At 39.6% G+C, this 13,370-nt stretch overlaps 2 protein-coding genes across 8 annotated transcripts in view; both read left to right on the plus strand.

Moving 5' to 3' along the window:
- TTLL5 (Tubulin tyrosine ligase-like 5) overlaps positions 1-13,370 on the plus strand; it is a 289,302-nt gene that overhangs the window by 6,456 nt on the left and 269,476 nt on the right. The gene's annotated exons all lie outside the window — the stretch shown is intronic.
- Positions 861-1,725, plus strand: LOC124216478 (uncharacterized). Its single transcript, XM_046621036.2, has one exon. The coding sequence runs from the start codon at positions 861-863 to the stop codon at positions 1,662-1,664; it is 804 nt and encodes a 267-aa protein (XP_046476992.1). The 3' UTR covers positions 1,665-1,725.

Here is a 13,370-nt window from a genome sequence, read left to right on the forward strand (position 1 = left end):
GAGAAAGATAAGGCACCTGCGAGAGAGAGAATGTCATGGGCGAAAAAACCCTTCACCTCCTGGGGGAAGACCCGAATGCAATTCAAGGTGAGATGATTAATCTGCACCCAGAGATGAAAAATCGTTGACAGATTTGAATGAAGGAAGGGTTATTTAAGGAAAACCGAAAAAGTTTGACGAAATATAAGTATCCTCGCAAAGGAGTTATACACAGGCCCTCCTAAAGTTAATTTGGAAATTATTGCGGCGAGGACAGATATTGCAAAACGGAAGAGAGACGAACATTTTTAATTTAGTAATTTCAAAGATGACACTTTTTTGCTTACCACGGCAAACTTGCTCAAATAAATTTTTAGATTAGGGAGTGCCTGTTTAGGTTTAGAAATTCTGCAATTCTTCACTAATTTTTACTGCCTTTTTCATATCAATGGCATTAAATATCTCCAAGTGGAATACTATTGCTGACACAACGTATTTGCAATAATCTTGAATGCAATAAATTATTGACAGTCTTTAAAAATTGTTTGCCCGCAACTTCATCATTTTATACGCTCTTGAGAACAAGAAAAATAAACAGGTAGCAGTGAGATAATCGAGGTTGATAGTAGCATTTGTTCTTTGAAGTAATATACGTACGTCAAATCGTGAAAACAGTAATACTCGATGAATTGACATGTGTCACCCTCAAAATTTCTCGTAATTTGTATACTTAGCATCAGGTTAGTAGAGAAAAAAATTGATTCGTTGATTATATTGAGAATAAAAATTACACGGAGTCTGAAACGCAATAGATTAATGATACCGGCAAATGTTGTCATCTTTCTTGTACAGAAAGATGTGATAAAAACGGATACAAAGAGATGGAAATGCGAGAGAAATCGCAGGACGTTCTAGCGCGATCAGATAAAAATCCTCGTAGAAAACGTCTAAAAGTGAGTAAAAATAGCAAAGAGACGTTATTCGATTCGGGGTCAAGACCTGCAACCCAACACTGCCAGGGAATCAACCGACTGCCGATCGAGGTGTTGTTGGACATATGCTCCTACCTCGATCCCCGGGATTTATATAACCTTCGTGAAGTTTGCAAGCTGTTTAGCCATGTGGTGGGTAGCCCAGCGGTGTGGAGGACGTTCGAGGTGACAGGAAACGAGGTGAACACGTTGCGGGTCATCCAGGAACTGAGGCGAATGCCGTTGCTGAAGAAGTTTACCCTAAACGCGAGAGCGGATAGCGACGACATTCTGCGTCAGTTGTCGGTGACAAATAAGAACCTCGAAGAATTGTACATTTTGAATTGCACAGGGTCGACGGCCAAACTTTATCTCAGGTCGCTCCACCTGATACGAATACTGGAAAAGTGCAATCGCCTTCACACTATCAATATATTGGGCACCAGATTCCGCGGGGTCAAATTTTACAGGCTTTTAGCTGACATGGGGTTGAGACTGAGGGCAGCGTCCACGCCTGCCACTCCCTTGCAATTTCGCACTTTTGCCAATCACGCTGTTCATATTCCCGAGGCTGGGAGACAAATTCTGAATGACATGTATTTTGGCTGCAAAAATTGGGCCCCTCTGCACTACTACGTGATTGATCGCAACAGTGCAACGCCATCTGCGTTCATAAGCTACTTGAACAGAGATTTCATTTCTGTAGATATGTGACACGCGAGACGAGAAGCTTTTAGGTTAAACTCTTACTAGTAGATTAAAACCTTGAAGGCTTGCGTTTTATTGTTACATGAGGTAATTAAAACAGCATAGGACATTTTCCAGGCTTGTGCAGACATTAAATGCTGAGTCAACTGTGAAATAACGGTTCAGAAGTCGTCACTGAAGCTAATCATAGTGGATGAAATTGAAACAATAATACTTCCTTAACAGAGAAAGTAACAGAAAACGAATTCGACTCAGTTGTTCTTAAATTTCAATTAACTTGATCTCACAAATATAGCTTTTTTCAAAATTTATAAATTAAGACTTAATTTTGTTGCCAATAGATGAGATATACAAATTGCCTGAGACAGACTTTTTACAGCATGGGCATACATTATTTAAAAGCATTATAAATTTATCACATATTATCTACAATGCCTTGACGTACAAGGTTTTTGGATTAAAACGAAGATTAATCAATAAAACATGACATTTTTTTAAGAATTGGAGAACAAAATGACGTACAGTGATGATACGATCTCTACAAAGTTTATGATATATGTGCTTTGTTGGTTCGATATCACAATTTTTTAATTACTTCCTATACTATATACGTTAAGGGTGCATTGTTTTAGGTTATTTTAAGTTAGGTATTACTATTCGAGGTCGACTATATCAACTTTAGACTTGCGTTTCGAACAATCATTAGATCATTATTCGGCGGCGGCGTTTCACCGACTAGACTGCGCACACCATAGAGCGTTTACGTTACGCGTTGTTGGAACTTTAGTGATGGTTAGTAATATAGGCATATCCTAAACGCATGTTCTATGATTGAGTGAAATTTTAGACTGTGCAAAATAACTAGTTGGAAAATCATGAAGTGAATTCAACTTTGCTTATGCAACATATAATGTAGATTTTTATCCATATACTGTACTGAGATAAAATTCTGTATTGAAAGATAATTCTTAGCAAATGAAACTTCCCTGATGAGTATGTGCTGCGGTGTAAGTACGTATAAGCACACTCAAAGCGTTCATGACATACAGGATCATTTATTCGTTACTGGGCGCGAGGCTCGGGTGAGAGTGGTCTGGTTTGTGGGCACCAGGTAGAACGGCTGCGTCAGTTGCACTTGTGTTCAGCAACGAATGAATTACTCCGTATAAAAAATATCTCTAAGGATTACGAGAGCGTCTATTTAAAATTTTTGTCCTCACCAAATTTTCTTGTCATTAGCTCGGTATCTAATTTTATGAAAAATCTGCAAATTCATCTAATTACTTAATTCTTTAAATCAACTTGGTCAAAAAATATAATGGAACGCTTGTTCTGAACCCGGAACTGAACATATTTCTAAACCGGTATTCGCTAATTACTAAAAAAAAAAATACAATACAAAAAACTAAAAAATAAGGAATATGTATAGTTTTTCCTTGATTCATTTTCAAGGTTCACGAACTTATATTTATATTATAATTTCTAGAAATTCGGTAATTTGTTTGATTCCTGCTATATCGACTCATTTGACCAAAAGTGGGCCTTGAACGATAATGCTGATACCACGGTGAATTATATATTATGATTTACCCCCTAACATTTTATATTTTAGCATGCTTTCCTGCAACGTCAACTTTTTCAAATACACAATACCAAAAACACTTTGACGTTAAATATCTGTTTAAAGCATTTCATCGTACGCTCTATCTGCCTCTTATGTCTTAGTTCACATGGCATGGTAGGTATGTATAACGAGAAGAAATTGTAGATGCTAACAGGCTGAGCGAATGGCTGTGTATGCGCAAGATACAGTTCCCGTTTTTATTGTCAGAATAAATTGATAAAAGTGATTACGAAAATTTAGTTAAACATACAAAAATATGTACCAGCCATCAATCATTCATTCGACACCATCTACATTCATTTCTAAATACAACATTTAAATATGAAATAAGTGTTATGTCCGTTATGGACTATTGAATGGGTTTCTTCCTGCTCAAAGTAACTACGGTTGAAGGCTGTTGACAGAGTATTGAATAAAGATTGAGCTTTGTCGAAAGGTATTTAATACAATGTATTCGCAGATAATTTGATGTATGCAATTGAAAGTAAGGTCTGAAGATGAGTCTTTATAGAGAGTACGTTTTTTGAGTGAGTGAACAAATTAAAACGGGAGATGTTTGCGGGAGGTCTGAGAGAAGTAGGGGGTCTCACGTAGTTGAGTAGGTACTTTTCAGCTATGTGTAAACCCGAGGTGACGTGAAAGATAGAAGGACAAAATGAGAAATACGAGATTACAGTTGAGAAATAAAAGTGAAAACAGTCCGGGACTCTGCCGGACGTAACATAAGTATGTGAACTGCGTACATCTTTTTTTAAACTATCAGGAATTACTTTCGTTTTTTTTTTGATTTTGCGTGTTAATACTTTGAGCTTTGTTTTAGCGAATGGATATTGTTATACCATGCAAACATGCCTTATGTATAATATTACTGTATATTCTGTTTGTAATAATAATAATTAATCAATTAACAAGCACATACATGTTTCGTTGCAGAGATGAGGGTGTTCAGGGCGTACTGTCAGTATTGTCAATAAAATTTTAGCGAGAAAAAGTTATTGATAATACGTTCAAATAATGTACCATATATAATTGATGCTGATGAGGTGGAATTTGATGATAAATCCGTAAATGGAAATAGCAAACTCTTTCAACTGAAAATCCTGGTAGCTGTGGAAATATTTTTAGAGATTAAATTTCGGCAATTAGCAATTGTTATACTTTGTCGTTTTAATTACATAGGTGGTAAGGCAACTTGGGAAATTTTGAATTTGACTTCATTACTCGATAGCTGTTTATAATAAGGTAGCATGGGAAAGTATGGAGCACGCTTTTATAGTAGGTATATAATGTAAGTACATTACATTATTGTGTGCATCAAATAGATCTAGCAGAAACACATAAGCCTTTACGCCGCAACTGTATAACAGTCACGTGATACATTTGGGCCATTCTAAGTCCAATCCACCTGAGTCTGATCCTCGACCTATCCGATTTGGCTTCCGATTTTTTATATAATTGTTTTAACTCTTGAATACTACAAGTTTTCCGACTTGATTTGAACTAGTTACGACTTTCAAAATTACCATATTGACCAACACAAATTAAAAATCTGATATAGTTCTGAAAAGTGATGTATTGGGTCGACGTTCCCTTCTTTTTTCTCAATGTTTTTTTCTTGAAAGAAGCATTCAAAAAAATTTAAAGCAAGAGTCATTTTACTATGTACGGTTGCTTAAACATTATTATACCTAAAATCGGATTTTTCAGAATCATTCTAGACTTTTAAATTGTGCCGAACAATATTTCGTCTTGATCAATTAGTTTGGACAAATACAGAAAAATAACAAATTCCCCCGATCCGGTGTCACATATGAAAATGTTTTTCCTTTTAATTGTTAACAATGTATCTTTCGAAAAAAGCTCGAATTCTGGCACTTTTGGTTTTTTGTCCAAAAGTGTTCCCTGAGATCTAAATATTGACAAAGCGGTACTAATAAGAAGGCAAGTTTGTTTTTCAATCCCCTACTGATCGATGCCAGTTTTCTGTTGTTTTTCACTGCTCTAGATTAATTTTCCATCCAAAAACTTTTTAATTCTCCGCCAGGAAAATAATTTTCTTCAAAAAACCCTTTAATTTTTAAAAATTTGCGTGCACTTTAGAATAGCTCGTATCCGATGGAAAAAAAAAGTTCCCAATATTTAGACCTCAGGGAACACTTACACAAAAAAACCTGAACTGCCAGAACTTTCGGCTTAGCCCGTGTTCAGTGTGCCAAACACTGCTCCCAAACGATGCCTCTATGTATTCGCTTGCCTACGTGACAACGCTTATTGTTAGCTGGATTTTAACTGATTGTATCCCGCGAATGCGACTTTGGAGACTACATGTTTTTTTAGGTTAATTTACTCAATTTGACCACATCTATTACCCCCATTATTTTGTGTACTTGGTTCTGGAACACCCAGTTGAATATGCATGCCAGAAAGTAAGTGCGCAGGCAACGAAACTTCAGTCTGTTTGCCAAAAAACAGTAGGCCTGATATTGACGTCACTATGTTGTATTGATTTCCTTCAGTTGATGCACTGTGTTCTGCGATCGCTTAAAATGCTTTCGAATACCATAAATATATACATATGACCGGCAGCCATGATGGCTTTTATACTTGCCAGTTGACACCCTTGTCGCCTTCTAGTCACCAAACTTCCTATCAATTATTTTAATATTTGAGCGACTGAACATCAGGTGTGCCACTTGCGGGGAAATCTCGCACTGATAATTCTACATGAAAACCGGGATCATTTTTGTTTTCCGGAATATTGTCTCCTTCCTTTTACTTCCTCATGGTTACTCAATGGCGAGAGTATCAACTTTCAGACCAGAGACACAGTTTTCCATTCCACTTTCTTATCTGAGTTAAGTTACATGAAATTCGATTACCACAGCAAAAAAATTAAATGTTGCCAAGGAAATTGACGAATAAGAATGGTGGCATTGATTCGAGCATTGATTATAATAATAACAAACAATGGAAATTTGCTTGCTTTTCTATCTCGAGAGTGCGCCACGAAAAAATTGTGCTACCAACAAACGTGGGGAAAAACTGAAAAGTTCTACTAACCTTTGGTCACTTCATCGCCCAGCTCGATTCAGGTGGTAATCTTTTGCAATAGGTTGTCTCGAATTAGGGTCCTATACTAAAGCATTGAGTGTCACCCCGCTGTTTTAGACCATATCATGAATTCTTGGTGAAGAGGGATGGTCGAGTGCACATGAGTCCGCACAGGCACAGATTTTGCACGAGTGAACGCGATTCAGCATGCACTACGAACTGTTACCAACCGATTTGATAAAACAATTTCGAACCTCTTGCTTGATACCCGTCATGCCATTAACGAGCTATGGCTATTCCGTACCATCTTTGTAAACGTTAGGTTGGCAGTAATTCGCAGCGCTGCCAGTTCTTTCAGGAGTCGAATAACCGAGACGTACGTGTGTTCTTATTAGCCAAAAGTAGCCAAATCCACCAGCTGACAACCAAATGCGAGGAAAATAATCTACAGTGGTATGATGCGGTTTCACTGATATTGTTTCCTTTTCTGCTATGTGGTATAGAGCGGGAAAAAGTGTCGCCCGTTACATTTCTTCGGTCTCTTTGGCCATCTTGTAAGCCAGCGTGCTCAATTGGCTTGCACTTCAGTAGCTCACATTCATGTTTTCGCTTACAGCCTGCTAACGTCATCTTACAGCTTCTACATACATTTCAACTCCTCCGAGCTTATTTTGATATTATAGGTCGAATATGTTTAGTGGGCGATGGTTCCGAATGAACGACGCGGTCCTGCCTGACTTGATGGAGTTTCCGTTATTTCTATATTTCCTTCATAGATATTGAAAATAGTTTTTTTTCTTGTTACATTGTTACAGTCTTTGGTATTGTCATGTACTATTGCATTGTTACTTATAATTAGTGTTCGCTTTGGTATTTCTCTTAACAAGGCTTTAGCTGATCTATGTGTCTTTTCCACAGGCGACCGTCTTCTGTGTGGTAAGTTACTGGCTCCAACTAATACTTTGGATTACCTCCAATTTTTATTTGGGTAGTCTTTGGCCTTAGCAACGTCGTGACTTTCGAAGTCGACTATCCTGTTCCCTCTGAAAAATCGTTCTGCTATGCCTCCAATACACAAAAAAAAAAAAAAAAAAAAGACAAATCGATCGGTCGGTGGAAAGGTGTTAACACACTTACTTGTAATGCGGAAAAAAAAATTAATTTTGAGGTAATAGTATCACTTCTGGCCTTTTTTCTGCCAAGGACGCGTCGGTGTGTTCGGTAAACAGAAAGCAGCCTACTTTCCTCGTTGCACCTGTTGACCGAACACAATAGTAGGTGCATATACCTTTACCTTGTTTGTGGTTCGCTGTCATTTTCGAATTTTCATTCTTACCTAACTTAACATAATTGATGAAGGGCTGCTCGCCACTTCTTGCTGATGAGATCTCTGCTGCATTTTTTTTGCTGTCTCGAAGGGCGGTGCTAGCTCGTATGTCAACTTCATACTCTTGCTCGTATGTCAACTTCTTCTCGCCCGGTACACGCTTCTTCGTCTCGTCGCTTCGCAGTCCCCAGACGAATCGGTCTCGTATGCAGTTTTGTAGGTTATCTCCAAATCCGCAGTATGTCGATGTTTTATATTCTCACCTTCCATTTGTCGGTATTCTTTGAATTTATATCGTTCCGTTATTTCATTTGGTGCTGGAAGTAGGTGGTTTTTTATTATCGTCGTTGATTTTTCGAAGTTTTTGATGAGGGTTTGTCCGGTGTCCACGATTCCTTAATCATGCGTATCTCTCACTTCCGATTAATATAATTAGATATGCCACTTTCTTCTCATCTTTTATTTCGTTTGCTTCAAAAATTGCTCGAGTCTTTCTTGCTACATTTCCTAGTCGTCGGTCGAGGAGAATTCTTTTATCGAAACAGTCACACCACCAGCAGCCACGATTAACCTTCCCATTCTATATGCAATCCTGAATAAAAACACTCCAAAAAAATATATTTCTATGATGTAAAAATAAAGAAATGGCACGAATTCTACAAATTTCTTATTGCGATTTCGTAGAACTCATATCATTTCTTTATTTGTGTGGTTAAGGAAAATGTGTTGGCGTACTTTTGTTCAGGATTGCGTACGGAAAGGGGCTATTAAGCCCTTTCTTGCGTATGAGATGCGTGGACTTCGATATTTGCATGGAGATGTATACATCATGTTGAAATTGACCAGGGCATCCCCTTAATCGTATAATTGGCAAGAAAATTGACCGATTTTATTGTTCTTTCTTTATAGCGCCTCTAAATAATTTGGAAATCGATTGGAAAATATTACATCATATACAAAAACATACGGAAAAAATGTCATAGTTGCAAATACCATACACATCTAGTAGTCAGATTCTAGTTATGTCAACCTGAAAATATAGTTAGTCTTACTTGGGGGGGGGGGGGGGGGGTATGGGTTTCAGCGTAAAAAAAACACTTTTTTTGTGAATTTTTTTTAAAAGTATGGATTGAGAAAATTTATTCAAACCTTTTGTACATTATTAAGTTTATTTTTAACAATATTCTGTAATTTTTGTATGCGGAAATATGGAAAAACAAGCCGGTAATAGAGCTTGCCCTAGAACGTCTTAGAAAAAAAAACAATTTGCAGTGTTCACTACATCTCGGTCGGAAATTATCTGAAATCAAATACCATTAAAATTTAGTCAAAGTATTATCAAATCCTCCCCCCAACGTTCTATGATTATTTTTTTTTTCATTTAAAAATTTTTGGTGGCCGTCAAAGTGTAAACTGCTATTTTCCACGAAAAATTCTGCTATTTTATGGGTGGGAAACCCCCTTAATGTAAAAAAAAAAATTTCAACTAAACGTTGGGGGGAGGTATTTTATATGTAGAAAATGTGTACCAAGTTTAAAATGAATCAGTTAAGTAGTGTCTAATGGCAGTGAACACGGACTTTCAAAAAGTAGTTTTGAGAAAAAATCACAAGCGCACGATCGAACACCGACAAACTGACTCTCGTCTCTCGTTTTAAAATATTGTACAGTTTATAGTATGCATACAAATATAAAATATGGCTTTATGGCTTTACTTACCTGTCTTTACTAAATAAAATATTCTCGAAACAGGATAATGGACCAGAACGATAGAAGTGAATAAGCTGTATACCTGTTGTCAGAGCTATAGTCTTAAAGGGCAGGAGACTAACTAGACAATAAGTTCAAGAGTTTTGCTCAGATCGATTTAAAATTTTGGAAATATATTCTTGAAATGTTTGACAATAAGATAAGACAAAAAAAATCGATTTTTCTAGAGTGCAAAACCTTACCCCCCCTAAACAGTTTCGTTATTTTAGTCGGCGTGTTTGGTTACGGCGTTTAGTACGAATTACCAGGCAACTGGTTACAACCGCCTCCTTCGCACACTGTACCCCTTCCCCCAGCTGCATCTTCCGGAAGCTTTCTCCTCTTCTTTCCGGTTCGCTGTATCTCCGGGCATCACGCATTTTCAGCCTTTACAAAAAGTCCTATTATCGCTGGCGTTTTGGGGACATATCGACATTTTTCGCAATATTTCTTACAGTAATAAGAAAAGCTAATAATTCAATGCTACATTTTACTAGTTGACCAGAACAACAAATACTAAACTAGTGTCAATTATTGTAATCTGCGAATAGTAGGAATAAGAGTAGTATAAAGAGGTATCCATATTATTAAGTGATACTAAATAACTATAGAAATAGGAAAAATGAACTAGCGAATTAAAACTTTGTCCTTCAAAATACTGTAAAAATTCCGATACAAGACAAGAATGTACAGTGGAATGTACATCGGCCGTATTTCTTATCAGATCCCATACTATATATATGTTACAGTTTGTTGGTCGTTTGCGCGTGTATATTATTGCTTTGATGGCGCATTCCTGCTCGGCGATTGATTGCCGAACGTTTATTTATGAAAATTGAAACCAATGTATTTAGGGAATTCAAGTATCGTTCCATTTTTTTCAAGATCGATCGTTTGTAGTTAGCTAGTTTACATCTGGTCGTAGTCCGATATTTTTGAAAGTCAATATGGTTTATTAGTTTCTATTTCGTTTATCAAAGTTTGGTCGCTGCGATATGGCTGTGTTGTAAATCACTGAATTTCCGGCATCCGCTACGCTAAGTATTTTCACAGTCCTCTTCAAAAATGTTTACTTCATTCGGCCTCCCTAATCATCCTGGGTCGCCCTCGACCCCCTCGTTCGCACAAATTATTCGCTACGATCTAAAAAACAAGACCCTCTTTTATTTACACATCAAGTGCTAAAGACGTGAGAAAGACGACAACTGCGTATCAATCTACACCCCGCAGAGGAGTGATCAGGTCCTCGCAAGAGTGCCAACCGATGATCAGATATCGCCAAAAGTGATTAGTTCGGAGGACATTGGGAGTTAGGATGTGTTGGGTGTACGGTTGCTAGCCTCGCCAGACGCCAACTGCCAGGCTGAGCGGGCAACCGGCCTCCTCAGCCCTATGAACGTCTGACTCCGACTACCTTCGGTCCCGGCCTCCGCCCGAAATCCCACCTATTCGAGATTGACCACTTCACGATCATGGGAAATGGACTCGACCCTGGTCCAGCCTTGCCAGGACCCGTCGCACGAAACAATCTTGACCACGGATTGCATCTCGGGGTTACTGACTGCGGGCCCTCATCCCAGGATGGGAGTAACTCACCATTGCGGCTTACTGCGTGGCATCGAACGTGACCCACTTGCGCAAACTGTCCACCGCCACGACGTCCCGTCGGTTTGGCGACTTTTTCAGGTCTCGGAGATCCTGGACCTCGTACCGATCGTTAGGCAGAACAGCCGTCACCTTGAAGGGCCCCTTTGCCTTCGCGACCAGCTTCCTGCTCTCCCTGGGTGCAACAGGACTTGCCGCCACCATGACGACATCTCCCACCGCATACGTAGGCGGTCTAAATCGCCGGATGTCAAAAGCCCTCTTCTGCTGCCTCTGCTCCGCGTCGGTGGACGCCTTGGCGGCATCCCTCAACTCCTCCAGGTCGACCTGGTCCAAGGTGCTTTGCATCCCGGCAAGGAGCTTGGCCTCGGCCATAGCACGTGGCTTGTAACCAAACAAGAGCTGCGTTGGTGACCTACGCGTGGTCCTGTTTGTCGCACAGTTCATAGCACTCTGAACCTTCTTCACGCTGTCGTCCCATGCATCCTTTTCTCCTCCAGCACAGGTTGCAGCAAGCGAAGTTGAAACTGTGCGGTTCATGCGCTCGCACTGCCCATTAGCACGTGGTGTTGCCACTGCGTTCAGTATGTGCTTAATATCATACTCCTTGTAAAAGATCCTGAACGAGTGTGACGGGAAAGCCGTCCGTCTATCACTAATGATGCGAGTAAGTACCCCGAATATTGCGATCAACTGAATCAGTGCTTTTATCACCCCTTTCGATGAAGTATCGTGGACAGGTTCGAGAACACAAAATTTAGTAAAACCATCCACAATGGTAAGTATTTGTGTGTTTTTTTGTCTACTACGCATAAATGGTCCAACATCATCCAGATGTATTGTGTGAAAGGCAATGGCAACTTTATCTATCGGGTGTAATTGTCCAGGCTTGCGCCCAGCCGCCCCTTTATAATACAAGCAGTTCAAACATGCGTTTACGTATTTCGAGATGAATTTCCTCATTCCCTTGAACCAGTAATTTGCTTTTAGCTTTGCTAACGTCCTCTCAAGAGCGAAGTGCCCTTGTTCGTCGTGGCATAATCTCACAACGTTAAAACGCGACATTTTCGGTACGACCCCCTTGTTACCCGTGTCTGTCTTTCGAAAAACGACCCCTGCCTTGAGGTCATACTTGTTATAGTATTGCTTCGTTTCTGGTTGATTTTCGCCAGACTCCGAGATCCTACGAATTAAATCTATGTCTGGGTCCTGCGATTGGGCCACCTTAATCCATTCGCTCTCCGTAACATCGATAGCACAAAAATCTATCGCATTCCTGCTTAAATAATCGACATGAGCTGCTTGGGTACCCGGGCGATACACAATATCGAAATTGTAGTCTTGCAAATACACCCACCAACGCGCGACTCGCGGTTGTATGTCCTTTTCACTCGCTGTAGCGCGCACGGCACTGCAATCAGTTACTATGGTGAATTTGATTCCTAATAGGTAAACCCGAAATGCTTTCAATGCTGTGAATACCGCCAGCGTTTCTAAATCGTACGAATGATACTTTTGTTCCGTGGGAGTCGTCTTGCGACTATAGTATGCGACCACGCGTTTTCCTTCCCTATGTTTTTGTATTAGTATGGCACCCAAGCCCAACGTGCTCGAATCCGTATGCACCTCGGTTTCACGCTCGAGCATAGCTTTTATCTCGTCAATTGCTTCGCCTTCCTTCGCTTCCCACGACCAAGAAACATCTTTACGCAAGAGGTTCGTTAACGGGGCTGTCTTTCGCGCAAAATCCTTTATGAATTTGCGGAAATATCCCACGAGACCTAGGAACTGCCTAACTTGCTTTATATTAGTAGGGTAGCCAGCTTTTGTTACGGCATCAATTTTATGAGTGCCTGGTCGTATCCTTTCCCCCGAGATTTCACGTCCTAAATACTCGATTTTATTTTGGAAGAATTTACATTTGGATAGATTGTTCGTCAAATTGTTAGCCTGAAGAGCCTTAAGGACTACCTCTAGTTTCTCAAACCCTTCGTCTAGCGTCTCTGTAGCGACCAATATATCATCTATGTACACCAGGGCATTATCTTTAAGGACTCTGTTCATGGCTTTCTGGAACACGGCTGGCGCGTTGATTAACCCAAAAGGCATTCGCAAGAATTCCCATTGACCGTTCGGCGTAACGAAAGCCGTCTTCTCGATAGAATCGGGGTGCACGGGAATTTGATAGAACCCGGACTTTAAATCTAAAGATATAAAAACCCGTTTGTTGCAAAGTTGATCTACTTGGTCATCAATTATAGGCAATGGATATTGAATACGTTTGGTAATTCGGTTGAGACCTCTGTAATCTATTGCCATTCGCGTCTCCCCATTATTTTTTCGCACAAGTACAACT

Source organism: Neodiprion pinetum, chromosome 4 (genome assembly GCF_021155775.2).
Source record: "Neodiprion pinetum isolate iyNeoPine1 chromosome 4, iyNeoPine1.2, whole genome shotgun sequence".
Taxonomy (NCBI): Eukaryota; Metazoa; Arthropoda; class Insecta; order Hymenoptera; family Diprionidae; genus Neodiprion; species Neodiprion pinetum.

Excerpts from the sequence above, each read along its gene's own strand:
- LOC124216478 (XM_046621036.2), top strand. The coding sequence starts at position 861 with ATGGAAATGCGAGAGAAATCGCAGGACGTTCTAGCGCGATCAGATAAA.